This window comes from Grampus griseus, assembly GCF_964374135.1.
Source record: "Grampus griseus genome assembly, chromosome: 18".
In the NCBI taxonomy this organism is placed as follows: Eukaryota; Metazoa; Chordata; class Mammalia; order Artiodactyla; family Delphinidae; genus Grampus; species Grampus griseus.
Window position 1 is genome coordinate 10,739,471 of NC_139012.1, and position 26,554 is coordinate 10,766,024.

Below are 26,554 nucleotides of genomic sequence, written 5' to 3' on the forward strand. Positions count from 1 at the left end.
CTACCAATGCAGGGGACACGGGTTCGAGCCCTGGTGCCAGAAGATCCCACATGCCGCGAAGCAAGTAAGCCCGTGCGCCACAACTACTGAGCCTGCGCTCTAGAGCCCGCGAGCCACAACTACTGAAGCTCGTGCGCCTAGAGCCTGTGCTTCGCAACAAGAGAAGCCACGAAGAGTAGCCCCCGCTCGCCACAACTAGAGAAAGTCCATGCGCAGCAACAAAGACCCAAAGCAGCCAAAAATAAATAAATTTTAAAAAACAAAGCCAGTGTGACTGAAGTATGGTAGGCAGGGAAGGGAGTAGTATAAAATGAGATTGGAGAGAAAGGCAGGTGTCAAATCATTTGGGGCTTGTAGTCACAGTAAGGAATTTTAATTTTATCTAAGTGCAATGGAAAGTCATTAACGGGTTTAAAGCTGGGATCAACTGGGTGAGATGAGATGGGGTGTGTCCGTATTATTTAGTTTTAAAATATCACACTGACTGCTATGTGAAGAATGGCTTTGAAGTGTTTAAGAAAAGAAGTAGGAAAACTATTATAGTCCCTGCAAGAACAATGGTAGTTTGGAGGAGAGTGTTGGTAGTCAAGATAGTGAGTAGTGAATATGGGCGATATTTTGAATGAAGACTTGACAGTATCTATTGATAGACTGACAATAGGATGACAGGGGAAAAGGAACCAGGATAGATCTTGGATTTTAGCTTTAGCCACTGAGTGAATGGAGTGACATCTACCGAGATGTAGAAACCGTGGGAGAAGCAGGTTTGGAGTATGGTGGATCTGAGGATCAAAAAAATTTTTCTTAAATTGGGTACGATTTGTGACTGTAAGGAAGACAGGCAGAAGAAAAGAAAACAATCAGTAATCTGGAAGTTGTTAAAGAACAGGGTTTAGATTTACAAATTCTTTTCCTTTTAAGAATCAATTTTGGCTTGATTGTATTAAGGACCTTTGATCCAGTAAAAAGCTCAAACTTTAATGCAAATCAAGCTTACTGATTGCTGTTGCCTATCTCTGGGGTTAAAGATAAACTGGGGATCAATAGCCCTGTATCTTTAAACTTAAGAGAGGTCAAAAGGAAAAAATCAGGAGTGAGAATGAGGGAGACAAGGAAGCCCAAAAAACAAGTACATAGAAGTAACATATTAAGTCTTAACTGTCTCTCACCCTGTCAATGATAAGGGGCTGTCTGATTCTTAAATTCCACATATAACATGATTAAGTATCTTATACTATTTTACACAAAGTGGTAACTCAAATTTTAGCTCTCAACCTCTAATACCATTAGTTTTCCAAAGTATATTGAAAAACCCATGCTCTTTGGAGCTAAATGACCCTAAATTTAAAGGAGCCCACCAGTCAGTAGCTCTGTGACCTTGAGCAAATTACTTACCATTTCTAATCCTTAGTTTCTTAAATGTAAATGAAAATAATTAACCCAAGAATTAGCATTAGAAATAACATTCACAAAGTGCCTGCTACATGGAAAAAATACTCCATAAACAAGAGCTACTATTATGCAAAAGGCACCTAATTCATCAATGCTCAACCCGGTAGTTTCCTCCTTAGGTAGCCCAGATCCCTGTTTCCAGAAAAGAAGTACAGATGAGAGAGAGAAGGGAACCACAGAAAAGACAATCAATTTCATTTTCACCATGTAACACAGAAAGAAGTAAAACAGAGAAATCTGTGAATAGGCATGACAAATGGACCATCCGCAACCTACAAATGGATAGGTTCAAAGGTTGATTATAATTCAGTTGTTTAGAACTGGGAACATATTTTCCCAGGGAATCAATGTTCAATTCAACTCTCAGACAAACTCACAAGAAGTCATCAAAATCATAATGTAGTTAAAATGTGATATATCTCAATAAAATTAGTAGAAAACTGATGAATCAACCAAACAATACAGAAAACCAAGAAACTTTAATAATATGTAATTTAACTTATTTTAGAAGCTGGTACTTGAGGAAAAAGGTTTTATGGGAGGTTTCGGTAGTGATTCAGAGGGGGTTTCAGGGAAATTTCAAAAGCTTTATAAGGCTGATGACCCTGGTTCTTTATTATGTTTTACTTCGCCTCAAATTTTATGGCTTCCCTTTCTTTCAGCATAAGCAAAACACTAGCACTCTTATACTTAATAGCCATGATTGCGATCATTCATTTCACGAATGAGAAGGAGCAACTGGGGAAGAACTAGAGGAAAGACAGGAAAGAAGAAGGACCATAACAGATGTGCCCAAATATAAAGAAAAGAGCCTTCAATTGAATTAGGTAAACTCAGTAAGTAAAAAACTGAAGGGGGTTGAGGGTGGTTAAGTACAGCACTAAAATAGTAAGGGAGGAAAAAGCCAGGTGATGAGAACTGGTCAGAGTCCCACCATGATTCACTGGTTATTTTAAAGGTCACAATTTTTTTTTTCCTTAAAGTGGAAAACAAAAAAAGAGCAAGCAAAGCAACCTGCCACTTATACAAAGGGAATTCTCAAGAGCTGAAGATTCATAATTAAAATTGTGACACACCAACAGAATTCAAGATTTTCTCCTAACCCCTTTTTAGTTCTCTAAATTCCTCCAAATATTCTGTTCTTTTTATGTAGATACTATTGTGATAACAGCATTATTATGTCCTGTTATACAGATGATAATAATATCTAAACTAGAACTAGAAAGATGACTTTTGACATTTACAAGTACACAACAGAATAAAATTATTTTAGGAAAGTCTCCTCAAAAGCCAGCAGACATGTTATAGCCTCTTAGGCTATGAGGAATGCAGTGATTTCAAACCAGAGAGAGAAGCTTTTGATTTTCTTAAAGACATAAACCACAAATCAGTTCCATGTAGTCCAACCTATATTCAGAATCTAGCAAATCTTCCTGAGAAGTACTGAGATGCTTTTTGATGCTTTTTGAAGCCTGAAGAAATGATTAATGAAGAGATATTATAGTCAAATAAAATAAGATTTTCTAGGGCTTGGTCTTAAGTCCAGGACCTATATCAGTCAAATCAGCCAAAGTAAATGCTCTCCAAATGAATAAAATAATTCTAAATAATCAGAGAAAACAGGACTAAAGAAATGTTAATGTGGGATGCTGAAAAGCTTGGCCCCATCAGTGCAGGAATGCTAAGATGCTGTGATTTCCTAACTACCAAGCATTGTCTAATTTCTCTCATCTACCCACAAATTTTTGTCAAATGTAAACAAATATGAGCTGATTAATAAAACTGTAAAATTACTTAATAGCATTACTAATCTATGATAACAGTATGCCCATGCATTTTCTTAATTAACAGGTATTGAAAATACAATGTCAAGAGTGCCAGGAATATTTTTGAAAATAAAAAGTCAGGGAGCACTGCCCCAGTATAATTATACATACAACAGGCAAGTAAAACAGTCATTAAAACGTCCTTCAGTTTACCTTTTCCTCCAATTTAGAATATTTTGTTCTCACATCCTATTTTCTCTTTCCTAACAAGATTTTTAAGTTGATATTTAAATTCTTAGGAAAAGGTAAAAACTTGAAGAGCCTTGTCAAATACGGAATCTTCATGTTAATCACGTATGTCCTTTAGTAAATTGCATTCAACTACATATATATAAATTTACATTACATCCAATCTCAAGAACTATTAAGACAATTCCTTAATTAGCCAGTGATTTTCTCTTACAAAGGAACTATAATTAAGGTCAAATTACTCTTTAAAGTTCCTTTTAATAATAGAATATGGTAATTCCGCTGATAAATTCTTCCAGAGGAACAAGTAATCAGAAACCTGAAACTATTAAACTATTATTTGCTCTTTGGGAATTACGTATTACATGTTTACTCAACCATATCTGCTAAAAGACATAGAAATCCTACCAAAGTTAATTTAAGAACTTACCAATTTCCCTTGCAATTCTGACAGCTTCATCTGCATCCTGTAAAAGCAGGAAATGAGACCCAACATTAATCCCATCAACCATTGCACAATGTCTTTAGGGCAGTCATATATTGCACTACTGCCTCCTCCGATTCATTTAATGTTCAATTTTACAACCTTCTAACTCTTTTTATTCAGAGAAATGTAAAATTAATACCATAAGTGGAATGTAAATTCTACCTCATCCTTATTATATTAAGAAACTCAAAGCAGTTTGAAATGAGCTGGCAGGAAGCACTACCAGAATTGCCAAGTGATTTGGTGCAGTTGCTGGAATTTAACGGCAGAATTTAGATGTTTACAATCAATACTGAACCATAAATCAGATCATTAAAGCTTGTCCACAGCCAGCTTGTTTCTGTCTCTGATATTTATATGTCATGTTTTCCTTGATTCTGTCAGCAGGGGGAGTTGATTCTCTATTGTTTGGGAGGAGATCAACAGATTTTCCAGAAACAAAAAAGTAAATTTCTAGTATCTATAGGAATTGCCAATTGTTCCCCTCAAAAAATTCCTTTAGTAATCTCCATTACTTTTTCTTTTTTATTTCATTTTTTTGGGGGGGTACATATTTTATCTTTACCAGTTACATCTTGTTAACGTAAATTAAAACCTGAAATTCAATGAACCATCTAGTGGGGGGAAAACTTCCAAAAAGCCAAGGAAAGAAAAGGCATTCTAAAACAGTACAAGGTAACACTGTAAATCAACTCTACTTCAATAAAAATTTTAAAAATAAAAATAAATAAAACAGCACAAGGTAAAAGTTTATGAATGTAAGGATTACTTACTGCTAAATATCAACCAATGCTACTGAATGGACCAAAACTTCCCTTGAATCTAAACCATTTCATTGATCATTAATTCTCACCTAACACGTCCAACACAGGACATTTCCCCCAGATAACAGTAAAGAGAAAGCTGAAAAGATTTTAAGTCCAAGTAAATCCTAGTAAATTTAACTTTTTAAATAATTCAGTGACATACACTAAACTATTACAGGGAATGACAGTAATGTTTTGAAACCATCAGCTGGTAAGAATGCCTGAATTTTTAGAAAATAACTTTAAAATATCAAAGTAAAGGTTGGTATTTTTTTAAGCTTTTAAGCTAATACTTTAAAAATGTAGAGTAACCATGTCAGCATCCTCCCCCAAAATGGGAGGGCGGGAGATGTTTATAACTGCTTCATTCATGTCTAATAAAAAAAAAAAAAATCTTCCTTAAAAGTCTTCAGTACCTAATAACATCCCCTGAATAAGGAGGTTGGCAGGGGAAGTTGTCAGAAAAATTTAATTTCCTTTCATTAGCCAGTCTGCTCCACAAATAGGTGCTTGTTAAGTTCAAAGCAGTCCTGAAAGCAACATCAGTTTTAAGTCTTTTTTTTTTTTTTAACTCCAAGCAGTCACATCTGCTAATGAGATTTTCCAAATAACAATTGTTTTCAAGTCAGAGATAAATCTATACTTTCCATTCTACCCCCACAAAAAATCAAGGTTTACTGCTTTATTACACCTTGCTGTTTTCACTGACCTTACATTCTCCAAATTTTAGCTTAAAGGGATAAAAATCCATGAAAAGGGTCATTTAATAATGTTAGTGGTTTCCACACATTGAGTTTGAAGGTTCTTTGTTCAAGCCAGTGACAGTTATTGGAGAATACTTCCCCTTAATAGCCTCTCTGTCAGGAAGTGTTAAACCTGCCAAATGCGGACAATTAGTGCCTCGCGAACAAAATACAGGAAGAGTGCTGGCTCATGGAGACTGGATTATAAGAAGACTAGAAAGAAACTTTTAACATGTCTTTTCTTTCAAACGTGTAATAGTATATTTGCAAAAGATATTCAGAGAGAAAAAACACTGCTATCTAAAAGGTTCATTACCTTGAAAAAACTAACAGGCAATGTTAGTTCATTAGTAATATTGTAATACGTATTTATATATACATATTATGGATGGACTGTGTACAGAGAGATACATGTTTACACAAAGCAAAACTTCTAAAAATTCTTTAGCTGCTACAAATCCAACACTTCGATAAACTGCCACAAAACAATCTTGTGTTTTAACTAATCAGTATGCTTAAGTTTTCTTACTATGAAAAGCAAATTCTACTAAATGACCTTCCAAGTAAAATCAAACTGTCTTTAAAATTAATTTTTCACTTATCATTCATTCATCCCAAAATATTTAATTGAGCATATATTATGTACTAGACATTAAAAATCTCTATTATCAGTTTCAACAATAAACTATTAAGTACACCTAGCTCCAATATGTTCTTTCAGCACATATACAAAACTACTTTTAAAGAGATAAAAAGGTCCTATGTGTTGGGGTTGGCCAAAAAGTTCGTTCGGGTTTTGCCGCGCGATGTTACAGAAAAACCCAAACGAACTTTTTGGCCAGCCCAATAGCTTCAAATTCAACGGCACTGACACATCCCACAGTGTAACTTCCCTGTAGGGCTATAGGTAGAAAAAATTTTTGTAGTAAAAAAAAAAAAATTGAACCAACAAGAAAAAGACCAACAATCATCTGACGAGGAAAGGGTTGCGGGACAGTATTAAGCTATATAATTCTAAAACAGCAGCAGTTCAAGAAATGGAGAAAGAGGAAAGAAGCCAACAGAACCAGTAACCATTTCTTCTACTCCTCTATTTCAGCACAGCTTACATTAAGTGAGCTCTATCATCCAACTGAAGAATAAAACAGTAAAAAATTCTGTTTTATAGAGAGTATGATGGGAGAGATAGGTGATGCTGCTATAACCAAATAAGTAGATCACAACAATGTAAAAAGGAGCTAAAAAACTTGGATGCTTTTTCTGCAGGCCCAATTTATCTGTTAATGGTCTATAGCACCCACCTGTGAGACAGCAAAGTCCAGCAGCTAAGAGCATAGATACTGGAGCCCAAAGGCATGGGCTCCAATGCTGGCTCAGTGACAGTGAACGCATTACCTACCAGTATGCCTCTATGGAATTAGGTTTCCTCATCTGTAAGATGGACATAATATCTCATAGGGTAATTAAGAAGATGAAATTAGTAACAGCTGAAACACACTAAAACAGAGTCTGGCAAATAGTAAGCACTCAGTTAAGGTTGGCAATATGTGATAAAATGGGCAGCCCGCACCCCCAACTATCAAGTTTGTTCCTTTCCTGCCTGCCCTTGGTTGTCCTATCCTGTGGTCATCACTCATTCTCTGAACCTGTATGATACAGAACTAATACTGGCACTGCAATACTGCAAAAATGTGCACCTGTACCTCCAGTGCCCTTCACTGGATCAGATGATCCGAGTACTCTTTACAGCTGGTAAGCAGGGTTCTTCTTGAGCAGGGAAGGGAAGTAAAATCTATAACAAAGACGGGCAAATTCAAGTAGTCCTCCCTGATGTTAAACACCCAATTTATTTCTACAGTGACAGTAGTGTCCAATACTGGCTCCACCACCCACAATTCAGGCCACACCTCTCCCTTCTCACTTGCTACATACAGCCTACTTACCAACTCTGAATTCTGTACTCACTGGATGAGAGTCCTGCTACTCATCAGTATGGGAAGCTACTTAGTTTACTTTCCTCAGCTGGTTCTGAACAAATCAGTGACTGTTTCTGAAGAAAACAAAAAAATCATTGCTTCAAGACACAATGGGCATGGGGCTTCCCTGGCGGTCCAGTGGTTAAGACTTTGCCTTCCAGTGCAGGGGGTGCAGGCTCAATCCCTGGTTGGAAGCTAAGATCCCACATGCATGCCTCAGTGGCCAAAAAACCAAAACATAAAACAGAAGCAATACTGTAACAAATTCAATAAAGGCTTTAAAAATGGCCCACATCAAAACAAAAAAAAAGACACTATGGGTAAAAGCTCTATCTGTACACAAAAAGCATCCTCAAACTATTCTGCATTCATATACAAAGTAAAGCAAAACTTTCAACAATCCTGGGTTCAGGAGATAGGTTCCAGCTGATTCTATTTTCCAGATAATTCCAGGTCAAACAGAAGACTCTTTTAATTTATTGATATTTTCAAATCTAAAATTTAGTACACGTTTCTCTTATTGTAAAACAGCATAATAAACATAACTGAACCCTTTTTCAAAAATATAAAGCCTTTGAAGCATCATCAGGAAAGTTATTCTCAGCTTAGCAGGGGAAAAGGATACTGATGTCTAATATTGTACTTTTTAATTACTAGGACACAGCTTTCCGATTTTTTGGTTTTTTAAATGATTCCCTTCACACTAGTTTTTTGTTGTTATTATTTGGCTCTTTCTGCTAAAGCAAAAGTGCAGTGTTTAAAATCTGGCTAATTAGGTGATAAAAACAATTACTACTTTAAACCCACACTGTATAATTTATAAAATTTATAAACATAATTTATAAACCTACACTGCGTAATTTATAGTTTATAAACAGAACACGAGAAACTCAGAGAAGTCTAATAAATTTCCTGGTAAACTGGTAGGTATTAGAACCAAATGCAGCAATTTAATCTTTGTTGATTCCTCCCTCTGCTTCACACCTGACATCTAACATCACAAAATCTTACAGATTCAACTTCCAGTGTCTCCCTATACCATCTACTTTGCTCCATCCTAATACCTTATTTTAGGCCCCCTAACATTTCTTGTCTGGGTTAAAGGAAGAGCATTCTAATTTGTCTACCAACCTCAAGTTTTGCACTGCTCCAATCCATTTTCCACATCACAATCAAAATAAGTTTTCTAATTCCACAATTTTTATCATGTTAAATAACTCTTCTGCATGAAACCATTCAGAAGCTCCCAAAGGCACAAAAATAACCTCCACGTCCAGGTGCATAGCATTCAAAGTCATACATATCTGGATCCTAATTCTCTCTCCAGCCCTGTCTAACTACAACCCCTCACACTTGCATACCTGCAGTTTGCTAAAGTTCTAATGGTCTCCCAGCTCCAAGCTTTCACAAGATATTTTCACTGACCATAATGCTGCATCTCCATCAATTCCCCTCACTTTTTAGCTAACTCACTACTACTCAGACTTCAGGTTATCACTTAAATATCCTTCCATTGGAAGTTCTGCCACGACGCCCTTAAACTAGGTTAGGTGCCCCTCCTACATGGGCCCAACATACTCTGAGCTTCACATTATTAAAATGTATTAAATTGCCTGTCTATCTGTAGGTCTCCCTAAGGGGACTTGAAGCTCTTTGAAATCAGCGTCTGCGGCTTGTTATTTTTCGCTAAACAAGTGGGCTGGGATTCCAACCCTGTCTTCCAACAGCTTCAGATGAACACTTTTCATTCATTCTGCTCTCAAGTTCCTGAGATCAAGTTAATAAGATACTGAAGAAAATGAAAGGCAAATACTCATACCAGATGACTACTTGAATACTTGACTACTTTAAATGACACTTTAAAACAACATTAGTTTCTCTCTAATGAAAAGAGTGACTCAAGAACAAGACAAAAGGAAACCGTTCCAGAAGACTCCTTAAGTACTACACACAATGTTTTAAAAGAATGTGGGAAACCATCTCCATATAACGTCCAAATAACATTCAAAATAATCAAATGGAAAAGGAACAAATGTTTTAAGGAGAAATATAACTGAAACCACATTAATTTACTCAAGTACTTGGAGGAAAAAAAGTAGACTATAGTTGCCAAGAAAAAGAATTGCTTGAAAAATACCACAGATCAATGGGAGAAAAAAAAAGTATGGATTTTTAAAAGATGGAATTATCTATAATTAGCACATATAGTCTTCCAATGCAAAAGTATTGTTTAATGCAGTTGCTAAAACGACAAGGTATTCCAAAAATTTACACTTTTATCTGCATCAGCAAACCTCTATCTGCATAGATACCACCAAAAGCAATCTTTTACCTAACAAATCTAAACTACAAAATGTGAAAAGTAGTGAAGTTCCAAATGAATGTGGAATTACTACACAAGGATTCTAAAGTAACCAAATTTAACAGAAAAAAAAATGTACAGTCTCTTATATCAGAAATAATTAAAAGCAAACTAGAAATAAAACTAGTATTAACATTTGTCTGAAAAACAAAGGGGCATTCCTTACAATCATTTTTAAATGCTTATCTGAAAACTATATCCTGCAGGTTCAGTTGTGGTTTAACAAATTAATTCAGACAAGAGGTGTTAGGAACTGTATACCATACTTAAGTTAACACGGTAATGAGAGTCTATCATCATTTGAGAGTGTAACAGGATCTTAAAAAATCACCTAAGGCATACAAGGAGACAACACTGACAAGAGAGTGGATTTATTTTCTTCAACTTTCTACTTTTCCCTATTTTCCAAATTAACCGAGGTTGGAAATTCAAATGCAGATTGTCAAATGCAGCCTCCCTGAAAAGACAACCAAAAAAACCTGTTGATCAAGCAAAACCAAGTTTACTACCTACTACAGTAAAGGATACCATCACCTTGAAGCAATCTTGGAGGTTCCACTGGAATCAGTTCAAGACCTACTAAAAGCCACAGTTCAAGATCCTAGCTTCAAAAACTGCAGTGCTCCTCTGATGCCCACTGAGCCCCCCGCGCTCAGGGGTCTCCCCAACCACAATGGTGAGAAAAATCTCACATTGGGGAGAGCTTCAAAAAATCCTCAACATTTTTTTTTGTTTTTTGTTTTTTTGTTTTTGTTTTTTTTTGGCAGTACGCGGGCCTCTCACTGCTGTGGCCTCTCCGGTTGCAGAGCACAGGCTCCGGATGCGCAGGCTCAGCGGCTATGGCTCATGGGCCTAGCCGCTCCGCGGTATGTGGGATCTTCTCGGACCAGGGCATGAGCCCACGTCCCCTGCATCGGCAGGTGGACTCTCAACCACTGCGCCACCAGGGAAGCCCCCTCAACATTTTTTGTTCTGAGTCCATAAGACAAAGTTCACATGGAAGAAGACAAGCATAGGACCTATAAGTTCATGTTCATGTGTCCAGGAGCCAGTGACTTCAGAAGGTTTCAAGGGTATCCAAATAGGACAAAATTTGCCTTGAAACCCATATCAAAACCTTGAAAACTTTCCCCTGTCTTGACTCATTTTTTTTGTCCATGGGAGTCTGGGCCTGGAAGAGATCTCCCCTCCAAATCCTAAACCACCAAGGCACTGCACACTGTCAGGTCTGCAGTTAGAGATGGCCAACCATTATTTGGTAAGCCACTGCAAGACTTTCGTAAACAGGTTTGTCTCAGGCTGCCTGTGCTGTAAGTCAGACTACTCCTCAAATGTATTAAATCTGTAACTCAAATTCATGTTCTTATCTTTCTAGATGGCATAATTTCACCACGGATAGTTTAGAATTATAACAGACTCTTTCATAAGCTTTTGGTATGAATGATTCATCTGAGAGGCGCACCTCAGGGAAAAACAGGGAAGCAAACTCTCAAACACCTAGTGTTCTGCATTACTAGGTGCAGAATAAACTAATGGCCTTACAGATAAAATTAGATGCTCCCGCTCCAGAAATTAATATCAGTCTTTTGATAAAGACATCTGCAGATTTTACAACCAGAAGTAACAATGAGTAAACAGTTGTTCTGTATTAGCCAAGAAAATGAGGGAAAAAAATATAACAGGCTATGTTCCAAAAGCGAATCAAGTACCCATTTCAGTCATCAACTCAAAAGGAGAAATTTCACTAATTATTACTTATTGATACTGGCGGTACACTATCAAACTTAAATCCCTCCATCATTACAGAAGCTCTCTCTTAGCATCAACAAATTACTCAGATAATGGTTATCTCTAATATTCCTCACATTTCCCATGTCCCAGCCCCCAACTGTCACCTTTGAACCTTTATTCAAGGAACATTCCTTCCTCCTATGAGACACTATACACACTGACTTCATAAGAAAGAATCTACAACGCAAATAGAATTTCCAGATCAAATGCTCTCCTAATGACCTTGTCCTTGAACTCCTGAGGACTCTGCTACTAATCATCAAGACAGAATTAATCTGGACTCTGACTCATCACTACCCTTGTGACTAAATCAAGCCCAAACTGACGATCTCAAGAAGGCCAGATTTCTTGCTCAGGAAAAAAAAAAAAAATACAATTATACCGGCAGAAGTATTAGGGCTGAATAGACCAAGGTTCATAAAACCACTACCCAAACTCTCTAAAACGAGAATGTAAAGAAGGACTAAAACCCAATAGTTGACAGCCTAATAAAGAAAAAACTTGCCATACTCTGCTCAGGGCCTTTCAAGGCTGCAATCAAGGTGCGGGCCAGACTGCATTTGCATTTGGAGGCTCAACTGGGGACAAATACTCTGCTCAGGGCCTTTCAAGGCTGCAATCAAGGTGTGGGCCAGACTGCATTTGCATTTGGAGGCTCAACTGGGGACAAATCCAAGTTCATTCAGGTGACTGGCAGAATTTATTTCCTTGAGGCTGTATGACTGAGGGCCCCACCGTTTTGCTGGCTCTTGAATAGAGATCATCTTTACTTAGATCCTCAGAAGCTGTCTGCAGTTCACTGCCATGTGGGTTTCCTCAATATGGCTGTTCCCTTCATCAAGCCAGCACCTAGAATCTGCTCTCTAGTCTCCTAAAATGGAGTCTTTTATAATAAAACATAATCACAGGAGTGACACTCAATTACTCTGCCCTATTAACGTAAGTGAACGCAGTGATATTCCATCACCTTTGCCATATAATGTAACTTAATTAAGGGAGTGACGTGCCATCACCCTTTGCCATAGTCTCTTAGTTAGAGAAGCGAATCACAGGGTGTACCCAAACTGAAGAGGAGTGGATTACACAAAGGCTTGGATGCCTGGAAGTTCCTCAAAAAGTTAAGCATAGACTTATCATATGACCCAGCAATTCTACTCCTGAGTATATACCCAAAAGAACTTAAAAGAGGTATTCAAACAACAGGTATCCTACCCTCCAACATTCCCTCTCCCCGTTCCCTGTCTTATGTTTCTTATTTTATTATTTATTATTTGTCTCCTTTTTCTATAGCAAAAGCTCAATGAGGGCAGGAATATTTTTTTTGTTTTGGTCTCCTTTGATCCCTACTATATCCATAGCACTTCAAACAATGTTAGACAAACAGTGTGCACTTGTTAAATATTTACTGAATAGATGAGTAAACAAATAATTTTAAATGTGGTAAATGAAGTACAGGGTATTAAGGGTAAATTCAGTAGAGGGCCTAATCTAATACATACAGTCAAGGAATGCCTCTGTGAGAAATGTATGTTTAAGCCAAGACCTAAACTATGTGTAGAAGACAGGAGTGAAGACCGAAGTAGAATCAACACATATGTGTCAGAATTATGAACAGAAGTTTCAAAAATCTAAAAGATGTCATACATGGTTGGTACATCCAGTGCCAAGGGTAAGCTGGCATAGTATCAGTTTGAAGAGAGAAACAAAGGCCAGCTATTCAAAGGATTTAAATGAGTAGTCATTCAAGAGTTTTTAAACACAGGCATGTGATCAAATCTGGATTTCTGAAACATCACTCAAGCTTTAGTGTCGAAATTTAACTGGACGGGACCAAGACCAAGACTGGCTACAAGGGGACTTCCCTGGTGGTCCAGAGGCTAGGACTCTGCGCTCCCAGTGCAAGGGGCCCAGGTTCGATCCCTGGTCAGGGAACTAGATCCCACATGCCGCAACTAAGAGTTCGCATGTCGCACTAAAGATCCCCCATGCCCTGACTAGGACTCGGCGCAGCCAAATAAATAAATATTTAAAAAATAAAAATAAAAAAGACTGGCTACAGGGAGAGCAATTAGAAGGCTGATGAAGTAATCCAGACTATATGATGTTAGTTGGAACTTGGAATTAGTGTGAGGAAAAAAATAAAAGTAATAGATCAGAAAGATATTTAAGTGAATTCTCTGTAGCGGTATTTATTAGGAACTCCAAGTTTCTAGCTTGTGAAATGGTGTAAATGCCAGCATCTTCTCAGGCAGGAAAGGAAAAAATGAGAAGTTTACAGCAGGAGTCAGCAAACTTTTTCTGAATAGGCCAGGTAGTAAATATTCTAGACTTTGTGGGTCTCTGACACAATTACTCAACTCAGCCATTATCATGGAAAAGCAGCCATGGACAACATATAAAGGAAAGAGCATGGCTGTGTTCCAATAAAATTTTATTTACAAAAACAGGAGTGCCTGGAGCCACACAGAATGCCAATTCCTGGCTAGAGAGAAAACGATGAGATCAGCTTCAACTTGTTACTTTTATGGTGCCTCAAAGGCATCAGGCAGACCTGTTTAAGAAGCAACTGGATATGCAGTTCTAAGGCAATATCTAGAACAGATATACAGGTGTGAGATGTGAAGCCATAAAAATAAGTTATATTGCTTAGAATGAGTTTGTCCAATAAGAGAAAACCCATAATAAAACCAACATTTAAGGGACAAAGGTAGGAAGAATAATCAGCATGAAAACTAAGAAGCATTTAAACAAGCCAAAAATACAAAAACAAAACTGGAATGGAGTAATGCGCCAGAAGTGAGTATTTCGAGAAGGAAAGAGTAACCAAGAGACTGAAATGCTTTGAAGAGACTGAGAAGACCAGGATTAAAAATTACACACTGAGAGGGAAGAGATATGGGAACATATGTATATGTATAACTGATTCACTTTGTTATAAAGCAGAAACTAACACACCAATGTAAAGCAATTATATTCCAATGAAGATGTTAAAAAAAAATTACACACTGGATTTCATGAGAGGGAGAGGTTGCTGGTAGCCTTTTCAAGAGAAATTTCGGTGGGAATGAGGAAAGAAGCCAGATGTAGACTAAAGATGAGGGGGAAAGTGTGGAAATGAAAGCAAGTGAGGACAATTCTTCCAGCTGTGGAGTGACAAGAGGCTACTGTGCTCTCTGAAGAGGAGGAACACATATTTCTTTCCACTAAACTGGAAGCACCATGGTGTGAGGGACCACGGGTTTCTTTTATCATCAGGTGCTTCCCACTTAGCTAAGGGATGAGTACATTTTTGACTGAGCATTTTTAATAGCAATAATAATGGAAAGGTGTTAAAAGACAAGAAGAATTTTAAGACACAGAAAAGAGGAAAGACAATGACTGAAGACTGTAGCCCATGAAGTCTATAAAGGGTACATCTGGAGCATAAGAGGAAGAATTGGCTTTACAGAGGATAGGGAACATCTATTCTTTGTAAGCTGAGAGAAGGGGAAAAAATGGATGAATACATATTGAGTAAATATAGGTAAATATGGGCAAGAAGCTGAGGATATTTACTAACCAGGGGCCATGCTTGCTAACTGTCCTGTAATTCATGAAATAATCCAGCACAATGAAGAACTGCCCAGCCCAGAAGGTACAATAAGAAACACCGAGATGAAGAGTTCCTGCAGGCTAATTCAAGTCTACAAAGGGACTCTTTTCTCATGAGAAAAAAAATGAATCATTTTTCCTCGGCAGTGGGGAGGAGCACAGAGAGGAAGGGGAGACACATACTCCAACGTCTGCATGTCTTCCTTAGAAGACTTCAGCTGCAAAAGCGGCTTGCTGGTTGAGGAGTTGTGCTTGGGATCTACGGTGACACACAGCTATACCAAACAAGTTTACAATTCACATTTTATGCATATGGACAGAAGCTCACCGTAAAGATACGGAGAACATCATAATGTTTCAAACATTAAATATATACCACCAACAAATGAAATCCACACATCTAACAGCACATTTTTATATCACCAAGTTTTCTCCTATGAAAGTAAAAGTCAACACTGATCATTAAATACAATGCTTCGGGGCTTCTTGCTCTTTTTAATTTACACTATTCAAAATAATCCAAGTGTAAACAACATTGATTTGTTTAATCTATACATGAATACTTTAAAAAGCAAAACTTGCATTTTATCTTGCACTTTTGACAAAATGTTTGACTTCAGGACATGTACTATAAAGATTAGAGTAAAACAGTTTCTCACCTTGACCACTCCATCAAAGCCAGGGATTGTGTTAACCTTTGCGTTCTTAGCTAATAATTTGCTTTCAATCTTGTCACCCATGGCTTGAATAGCATGTGTATCAGGTCCAATGAAAATGACATCTTCTGCTGCCTGTGAAGAAATGCCAGTATAAATTTATAACAAAAACATTTCAGTGCTTGATATGGAGTCACAATTTTATAAAAAGAAAAACCCGTATGTATATTTATTAGTTACTCACAGACCAAGAACAACTTAAAAGCAAGCATTTGAGCCAATATATTACAATATATAATACTGTGTTGCATATAGTATATGTGCACAAAGGTATATGAAAGTCAGGTCAAAGAAAAATAACTAAAAGTAATGAAGAACTCCTACTTGATATCAACAGTATTCTTTGAAAAAGCAACTTGAATGGTGTTGTAGTTATATCTAGTATTCTGCCACCCAAACTAAACAGTAAGTTCACCTTTAAAATGCCTTATAAATCTTTGTATTCTCAATACCCTGCAGCACAGTGCCTAGTTTAACAGGCCAACTTTGTGCCAGGCTTTGAGCTAAGTGTAGGGGATAACATGGATGAAAACACAGAATATCAACTAATTCAAGGGAACATGAAACAGATCACCAGTACCTCAGAGAAACAGACAAAATAAAGTATGCAATGTTTACATCCTTGTGACTATAAGAAATGAGTAAAGAATACAGTAGGAATTTACCAGGCAGAGTTATGATTTCAATCAAAACTACTCTATATAAATCACGATTAGTTCCTCAGCAATGGGTCCACCTCTCTGTGTATATGACATTAAAGTAAACAAAATGCTAATGAATACTAATTAGGGACAGAAAAAAATACCGATGGAGTTAGTGCCAATGTAGGGCATGGTCCAGAGAAGTGAAAAGGGGGTTTGCTGAGGTAAAGAATGAAGTCATTAGGTAAAGAACGGAAGTTAACTATGAAAAAGGAAAAATCAGATTGTATGCAGGGCATCATCATAGTAAGTTACCTAACTGCTGATTCTCCCATGACCTTTGGTCAGGGTCAGTATAACAAATAAATCATATAATTTACATCTCATATTCTATCTACTGGCACTGCTGCCTGAAAAGACTCTCGGCTTTAGAAAGGAGCTTCATTCTCCTTATGAGAATATCATCCAGAGTACCTACTGCAGTGTGGTGTTTGGACTGCTCTCAGCCATTGTGAGCAAAGAGGATTAAACCCACCCAGAACAGGAGGAGGAAGTAGAGCAGGGACACAACAAAAGGAATATATGAAGAGATAAATATCTGGGAGATGATATGACAGTTTCAACTTTACACGTGCTGAGGTGAGATGCCTGTGGGATAGTCAAGTGCCCATGTTCAGGAGACAGAGAGGTCCAGAGGTTAGAAGATAGGTCCAGGCTGAGATACGGATTTTTAAAGGCATCAAATAAAGGATGGAATTAAAAATTGTAGATGAAATCATTCAGATAAAATGTACAGAAAAGCCAATGCCTTTAAACTCAGGATGTATACTTTCCCTCCTGCCCAAAAGCAAGACAGAAGGGGAATTTTTAGATTTTGAGTTTAAAGCCTCTTTTCTTTGTGTGACAAGGGGGTAATAACCACCATGCAATTTGACTGAAGGACTGAATAAATAATAATATAAAACACCAAGCTGAGTGCCACAACTGTTAGTTCTTGTCCCCTACCCAGAAGTCCTGATAAAAAGAGAACACTAGAATAATAAGACAGCTAGGTCCATAGGACCCCAAAATACTTTACAGGAGCCAAAATACCAACACTTACCTGCGTTACAATAACAGAATGCTAGATAAGAAACCTCTTCAGCCATAACAGATGCTCATTAAGTACCTCTCCATCAAATGTTTGTATGTAGTTTTAACAGAACCTCATTTTCTTTAAAAAAAAAAAAAAAAAAAAAAAAGTTTTTTTTTTGGCCATACGCGGGCCTCTCACTGTTGTGGCCTCTCCCATTGCGGAGCACAGGCTCCGGACGCACAGGCTCAGCGGCCATGGCTCACGGGCCCAGCCACTCCGTTGCATGTGGGATCCTCCCGGACCGGGGCACGAACCCGTGTCCCCTGCACCGGCAGGCAGACCCCCAACCACCGCGCCACCAGGGAAGCCCCCCCCCAAAAAAATTTATGTGAAACCCCCAAAATGTAAAGCACATAAAAAAATGGAACTGCTCTGTAAGAGGGGAAAGTGGTAGTAAGACTACACCTCCACATACTCTGTGTCTCTAGCTGGATAAACTAGTCATTTTGGACCAGAGCAATAATCATACCCACTTCTCTTTATCCCAAACCTACAACCCAATAAACACTAAGAGGAAACAATCATGTTTCAACTACCAATTGTCTTTCCATATTCTCATTTTACTTGCTAAGATGGAGGAATTTTTATCATAAATGCTGTTTTAAATACCACTATGCCAGGCAGATGTAATCAAGGAATCAGAATACCTACACAAAGAGTTGAAGAAATACATAAATGAGAACATCCAAAATACATTATGATTACACAGTAAAACTTCTGATTAACAAGAGCCCAACGACCAGGAACCACTGATTAACCAGACTTTTTTCATGCATTCTAATTTGAGGAAAATTACTCACCCCAAAATGTGAAATTACCAAGAAAGAAAGCTCACATCAAGTATTTAGTGACTATCCTTTCTCCCATCCAACACAAAGAAAAATAGCCAGTAGTACACTGAGTAACTACTCAAACAGATGTTTCAATAAACTAACTTCCTTTCTATCTTTATCTTTTTATGTTTTGGTAGTACTCCCTGGGTTAGCCTTTAAATGTAATTAAGGCAAATTAAGGAAGCAGTATCATAGCTCTGACTCCCGTAATTCTTTGACCAAAAAAGCAAGGATAAGACAGTATGGTAATTGCAAAGTGATGAAGCATGTTTCAAAAGTCCTGAGTTTTTGTCCAGAGTGATTTGTGTGACTTAGAACTTAAGGCCAAAATTTATGCACTAACAACCTTTCAATACTCTACTATTATTAACCCTGTTAATAATAGTATTATAGTAGTATTATATATACTACTATAATAGTAATAATACTATTATTATAATAGTATAATAGTAATATACTAGTATAATAGTAATAATACTATTAATATATAATAGTATATATATAATAGTAATATATTAGTAATATAATATAATATACTAGTAATATAATAGTAATATACTAGTAATTATATATAAAGTAATATAATAAAAGTAAATAAATAAATAAAATAAAAATAAAATATAAAGTAATATAATAGTAATATACTAGTATAATAGTAATAATACTATTAATTAAAAAATTATTATCTTTTGCTACCCATTTTCCCTAATCACCAGTAAGTCTCTTCGGCATGCCATAGCAAAAAAATTTACTTCTCAAACTATGCTTTTCAAGGAACTTGTAAATTTACCATGAATGATAAATATAATACCTAAATACAGGTAAATGTATAATGGTCATGAAAAAAGTAGGAATTTTTTCATCATCACTGGGAACACTTTTGTAGTGATACCTAAGAGAGAAATTACAAAAAGCTGAAATCACTGCTCTAAGACTGAAGAAAAAAAAAATACTGTTTTCATTTTCTAAATTCTGTGATTTTATGGTTCTGGTCATATTTTGATAAAAGAATGGGGAAAAGAGTTGGGTTTGAGCAATGTGCTAGGGAAACAGAGATTTAATTTACAACAGGCTTTATGTTGCAAATGCAGAAATAATCATCTGTAAAAATTAAAATGTATGATACATAATTCATTCTTAGAAATACCATGACAGTTAGTAAACTGCTAAGCTATGAATACAGTTTTTTTTTTTTTTAACGTATATATTTTAGGTTCATAAGGAATTACTACTTGGATAATTGTAAAACCAAGGTCAGACAGACATGAGCCACAGCCATGGAAAAACTGCTGAACTGCCTGAAGGACCTAGACTCTGGACTTTAATTTTTTTCCATGATAAAAGAAAAAAGAATTTCTAGTAGAAAAGGCCAGTTTCAGGACTGGTGCAGAGAAGTTAGCACATGAGATAAAAAACTGAGTCAGTGAGAAAGCTTTCAAAAATTAATATAGTTATCTCAAAAGCACATATTAGTACTACCCACTGAATGTGTTGATAACAATATGAGTATCAAAAAGAATAAAAGAAATTACAAGGTTAATTCATCTTTTCAAGACCACGAATAAACCTTTTCCTGCTACCTCTGTTCAAGTATTTGAACTTCTCAGACATGTATCACTGATTTTAAAAAATATATAGCTCTTTAAAAAGCAACATAGAGGAAAACTAATTTCACACATAAAACTAAGCAAAATAAAAGTGTCAAGGTAAAATCCTATACACTGTTTTTATAAGAAAAAAATAAGAACTAGAAAAACATCCATGGAGGGAAAAAAAGCAAGAGAAAGACATGCTAACACAGCAGATCAAACTGTCACCTATTATTTCAAAACAAGCTGAAAGACATTTTAAAATAAGAAAACATGAAATAAGGTATCAGAATTAGAAATGCTCTGAAATGAGGTGATAGACCTAAGGATAGAATTAGAAATGCAAAAGAAAATAATTTTGGAAGTGAAGACTAAACTAGAGGGAAAATAAGAGTGAATAAAGAAAACAAATAATGACTTACAAGAGACAGAAAGTCAAAGGAAGAAACTTTTTAAAAATTTAAATGTAAAAAAAAGAAATTTTTTTCTAAAATGCAAGAGAAAATAGCAAATACTAAAGATAAAGAACATCCAACATATAGATAAGAGTAGTCTTTGGCCCGGGGCTGGCGGGGGGGCGGGGGGGGGGCACGGAGACTAAAACAACGAAAAAATACTAAAAACCGTAACTCAAGAAAACTTTCTTAAAACTGAAAATACATATTAAACATACTACAGCATACCTGAAAAATTCAACCCAGAATGAACAGTACCATGATACATTCCAGCAATACTACTAAAGGAAAAAAACAAGAATATGTGACTTGTACAAAAGAAAAGTTTAAATTCTCACCAGACTGGGGCTTCCCTGGTGGCGCAGTGGTTAAGAATCCGCCTGCCAATGCAAGGGACATGGGTTCGAGCCCTGGTCCGGGAAGATCCCACATGCTGCGGAGCAACTAAGCCCGTGCGCCACAACTACTGAGCCTGAGCTCTAGAGCCCATGAGCCACAACTACTGAGCCTGCGTGCCATTACTACTGAAGCCCGCGTGCCTAGAGCCCGTGCTCGGCAACAAGAGAAGCCACTGCAATGAGAAGCCTGCGCACCGCAATGAAGAGTAGCCCCCGCTCGCCACAACTAGAGAAAGTCCACGTGCAGGAACAAAGATCCAACGCAGCCAGAAATAAATAAATGAAATAAATAAAACAAACAAACAAAGAAACCAATGCATCTTAGAAAGGTGGCTGATTAAAGGCCTGAAGCAAGAAATGTAAAACATGAGCCTAGAATATCTTGTCAGATCAGAGAGCAAGGAAGCTATAAAAGATTATGAGGGTCAAGTCCAAACGACCATGAGCCAACTTAGGTCCCCCTGGCCAAAGAGGGACAACTTGAGATTCACTAGTAACTCCAACAGATTTAAACCTACAAAATACGTTTAAATCTATGACTTCATAATGATACTTTTAAAAAGAACTGGGGGCTTCCCTGGTGGCGCAGTGGTTGAGAGTCCGCCTGCCGATGCAGGGGACACGAGTTCGTGCCCCGGTCCGGGAGGATCCCACATGCTGCGGAGCGGCTGTGCCCATGAGCCATGGCTGCTGAGCCTGCGCGTCTGGAGCCTGTTGCTCCGCAACGGGAAAGGCAACAACAGTGAGAGGCCCGCGTACCGCAAAAAAAAAAAAAAAAAAAAAAAAAAAAAAGAACTGGTTAACCAATTCATTACCTCAAAAACTAGTAAATAAAGGTAAAGAATTATACACTCATCTTGCTCTTTCTATATGAATTACACCCTTAGGAAACCAAACAACAAATGAGAGGAAGAGTCTCTTTATAAATATATTCCAATTAATTAATGAAAAAGATGTTAGAATTAAAATATCACCATTTTGCAATCTAATGAAGCAATAGCTATAGACAGTAAGCTTCAAAGGCTGCTTAGATCTTAAAAAGCAGTAATAAGACATGTGCCTCCTACAGTCTTGGTCAAAGGAATTGAAACCTAAGTCTGATCCCCATCTCTGAAGCCAGTTTGCCAATCTGTAGGAAATGCCAAGAATGGAGGGAAATGCAGAACTGCACCATGATTATGCAATCAGCTAAGTCAAGACTGAGAGACACTCTACAGGTCAAACAGCCCAAGGTTCGTCAACAGATAAACTGCAGGGAAGAGAAATGTATGTGAGGAAAACCTATGGATTGAGAGATATTTAGAAGACCTATCAGAGGTGAAAATAAATGGGCAAGACAAATCACAGTGTCTAGGGATGCAAGTTTGGACCATAAAATTATTTTAAAATTCATGAAAATGATTACTATATAAGTCAAAGTAGTGGATACATCTGGGGAGAGACCAGAGGTTAGGACTCAAATGGGTCACATGGACAGGCCTTCTGGGATTCAGGGCAAATGTCTCATGACTGAACCTATGTAAATGGCTACAAGATTCCTCTCCTTACGCAAGCCCACACTGGTTCTGCATAGTTTTTTCTGTATTTGTCTTTTATTCTACAATAAAAACTCTGAAAACATTCTCAGAGTAGCCGCCAGCTTATAGGAGTAAACCCAACACCTAGACCAGAAGCAGCCACAGCAGCAGCAGCCACAGCCAGCGAGGCGTTTCTCAGGCCGGTTTGCTAACCTCTTCAGGGGACCTTTTTGGCTTTCTTTAAAAAAAAAAAAAAAGAGAGCAAGAAAAAAAAAGAAAGTGCATTCTCATGTTTGGCTGGGATGCTTCAGTAGATGGTTATTTTGCACAAAGTGAAGCGTGATGAAGTGGTAACAACCACTGCCACTATAGGTTAAATGTGAAAACTATGAAGTACAAAACAACATCTTTGCTGGCTTAACCGGACAGCATCCAACCTCTGCAGCATCACTACTTCCAAAACACTCAGATTTTGCTCTTTGTATGAGCTCCAAGAAGAGCTCATGAGGATGGTGGCAGAAGGGTTGATCTGGGATTCCGTCTGACTAGTGTCTGTTTGCAAAGAAAAAAGATCTTCCTGTTGCCATGAGCACTGCTGAAATCACAGATGAGCTTGGACTGAATTCTCTGAGCAACAGAAGCTGGTCCATCAGGCCACCTGTGGCAGTGGAGGAGGACTGGATTGCTGTCCAATCCGTGATGAAACCAGATCCCCTCAGGGAGAACTCATCTTCCTCCTGCTTTCCTCCTCTCCCTTTCACTACCTCCCCTTAACTCACCTGTGGCACACTGCGCTCACTGTGGACTGAGTGCCTGAAGCTGTATTTCATTACGCTTTTGGTCACAGTATATTACACTATACTGTAAATGTGACAGGTGCAACCTGCAAACTGATTTCTTATTTAATGTAAATAGTTTTTGCTTCCAATGAGACCACTTCTGCTATCTAATACAATATTACTCAGCCCTTTTTTCTTTCTTTTCTTTTTTTTTTTTTTTAACTTAAAAACAAAAACCTCAGTTCAGTCCCAAGAAGGAATTTCAGCCAAGTTGGCACTTGGGCTCTAACAAGTTACTGTGTAAAAGAGGGAAGGCTCCTCCTCTTGGCTTCATCAGGGTTGAACTGTTTTGATTGTTAGCTTTTAACCTGAACTCAGTGTACTTTTCAAAATAATGATTAGAAATAAAAGATAAGGACAACATTTGAACACACAGATGGGAGAAACATTCCTAGTGTAGTTTCCATGGTCATCAGTAAATACCAGTCGGCTGGGTCTTTACCCCAAGACTGGGTACAAGGTACGGATGAGCACTTACTGGAAGCCCCAGGCTGTGCAGTGGGAATGATTAGAGAAGACCAGAATATGAATCCTAATTCATTTTCCTCAACACTGACTGTGGGGCATCCATAAAGGGAGGTATAGAACAACCCTAGCAGAAGGTGCCACCAGCCTCCAACCCCCTACATATATAGGCGTCATTTTCTTTAAGTGCTAGTCTGCTCCTTGCAAATTAAGAACCCAATTTATGCGACTCACTGGGAACAGAACCTTAAGGAACTTGACTGTTGTGGAGGAAGGGCAGTGGAAGGGAGACAAAGACTCTTTAAAATTCTAAACATAAATTTATAAACCAGCACAGCTTTTCAATTTGTTTGGGATGCTAATTGCAAGATCGATTGAAATCTAATGACATACTTACAAACTGCATTTAACTTATGGTACACTGTACATGTTGTGAGTTAGTTTAACCAAAGGAATCTGTGTCTTTCTCTGTCAGTATTACTAGTATCTGGATTTCATTCAGTCTAATGTATATTCTGTATTAAGTGTCCACTTGGCACAATGCACTCAAGTAATATTATTACTTCCAGATGATAGCCACGCACAATATTTAGTTAGAGAAACAGTTTCCACACTCTAACAATTGGCAGAAGTCAGGTTTTCTAGTTAAGGAATATCATTAAATATAAAACCTTGTTTTTCATGCATAGGAAGTGAACAATACAGCAATAGGACACCTTCCATTTCTAATATTTGACAGCAGAATGATTTTCATTTCTATTTTTCAGCTATTATTAAGTCCAAAAAGTTGTTAAATTTTTTTTATTAAATGTTCTGGGTTTCTAACAAAGGTACTTAGGGTAAAGAAGAGGTTTTTGGTACTTATTAATTTCACAGAAACCATTTAAATAAACAAACTATAAATCTCTAAATATCTTTGTACTTTTGGGGTAAGCTTTTCAAGCTCATGTGGAAAATAGTTTACTTTTAAAACTTCTAGTTACTGTAGTCTATGTTAATTTTGTAAATGTTCTTTCCCTTTTAAAAGACTAAGATTGAAGTTTGTTAGTGTTTGCCATTTTTGTGTGCATATCTGATTTCTTTTTATTTCCCTGTAATCAGCACTGATACCTATTTCCTGCGTCTCCTTGACTGCTAATAAGTAAGAGGCTGGGCGTTCAGCTTCCACATTCTACACTCTTTGCGCAGATCAGGACACTAAAAAGACACGAGTTAACAGAAACCTGAGTGGGCTGTTAACCTTTTTTTTTCTTCGGGAAATGTAGATGCAATAACATTTCCAGCTGAAAGACTCAGATTCTAAGTTCCTAATGTTTAAGAATGCAAATGAAGTATTCTGTCTTTTCTGTGCCTGGAGGTGTTCTGTGAGAAAACAGAAAGAGGTTTCTAGGATTAGTTCCACAGATTTCCTTTATCATGTAAAATCTTAGACTGGTTGCACTGGCAAGAATCAAAGAAAAGCAATACAGAAGATACCCAGAGAAAATGAATTCAATAACTTCTTTAGCAATAACACTGAGAAAATTAGAGTTAACTAAAAAGTCAGCCTTTTGGATAAATTTTAGCCTTCCTCCTTTAAAGAAATTCTAGTTTTAATATTAGAACATTTTTAAAAAATATATTAGCAAAATATTGATGATCAAGTCAATGACACTAAATTTTCTTGGATGAAACTTAAGTTTATCACTCAGCTACCTGGCATTTTCAGGAAGTTAAGCTTATTTTTGCTTTGTAATACAATAGTAATAACGCTTTAATTAAAGATGCAAGTACAGCTGTGAACTTCTTGTTGCATTTTCATATAGATTGATCTTCTTGATGTTTGAAACAGGATTTTATCTTGAAATGTTTTTTAAAAAATAAATAAAACTTGAATATATAAAATTTTAAATTTGTTTATATAAAATTATTTATGTAAAACCTTGAACTCTTTTAATAATTTCAATTGGATTGAACAAAGTATGACATTCATGATTCGAGGTCCCAATTATCTAAAACCCACAAGGAATTTTTATTTCAAATACAATAATTATATAAGGTTTAATGCATATTGAACGGGGCTACCTGTGGGAATGAGTTTGTGTTCCAGTAATTCTAATAAATGTTACTGTAAAACAAAATTTTTTTTAAAAGATGTAGGCACAAATGTTAAAGTATTTCTTCTAGATGTATTTTTTAAGAGGATAAGGTAAGAAACTTCATATTTAAATATGATTGTGTATTGCTAAGCTTCTCCTTATATAAACTGGTCATAGGAATTATTTAGTTATGAAGTTGTAATTTCCTTCTTTTGTACTTCCCATAAAATACTTTTAATTTTATATCTCAACAATTTGGATATTAAAAATGAGTTGTTTTCATTTCTCCCTGATCCAATTATTTTTATTGTTTCATGAATACTAAAATTAATTGGTACTTTCGGATTGAAAACTAATTTTTCCAGTTCAATTTTGGAATATACCTTATAACAACTATGGAATTAGATGAGCAATTTTACAGTTTAAGTCTTAAAAACAATTTAATAATGCTTCAATTAGCATGAGGGAATGTTAATGTAGATGCCTCCTGACTCACCTTCCTGTTCATTCCTCAGAGTCCATTAATATTTACTGCTAGTAGTAAGCTGGTAAACTGGTGAAAGGCTAGAGATCTTGTGTTTAGTCCAAACACTGGATACTAACTTTAATTTTTAAATGTTTAAAATTGGTCTAGGATATTATCTGAATTATGTACTCTTTCTATT

At 36.8% G+C, this 26,554-nt stretch overlaps 1 protein-coding gene across 3 annotated transcripts in view; it reads right to left on the minus strand.

The window, feature by feature from the left end:
• The window catches only part of PCCA (propionyl-CoA carboxylase subunit alpha), a 356,179-nt gene that overhangs the window by 240,828 nt on the left and 88,797 nt on the right, over positions 1–26,554 (minus strand). For 2 of the 3 annotated variants that reach the window (XM_082675555.1, XM_082675556.1), the window contains 2 exons: positions 15,883–16,014; positions 3,898–3,934 (listed from right to left, as the gene is read on the minus strand). In XM_082675555.1, the coding sequence (XP_082531681.1) occupies positions 3,898–3,934; positions 15,883–16,014 (169 nt within the window). Of the gene's footprint in view, positions 1–3,897; positions 3,935–7,206; positions 7,277–15,882; positions 16,015–26,554 lie in introns of those variants that run through there. The other variant, XM_082675557.1, reaches the window with a different exon arrangement.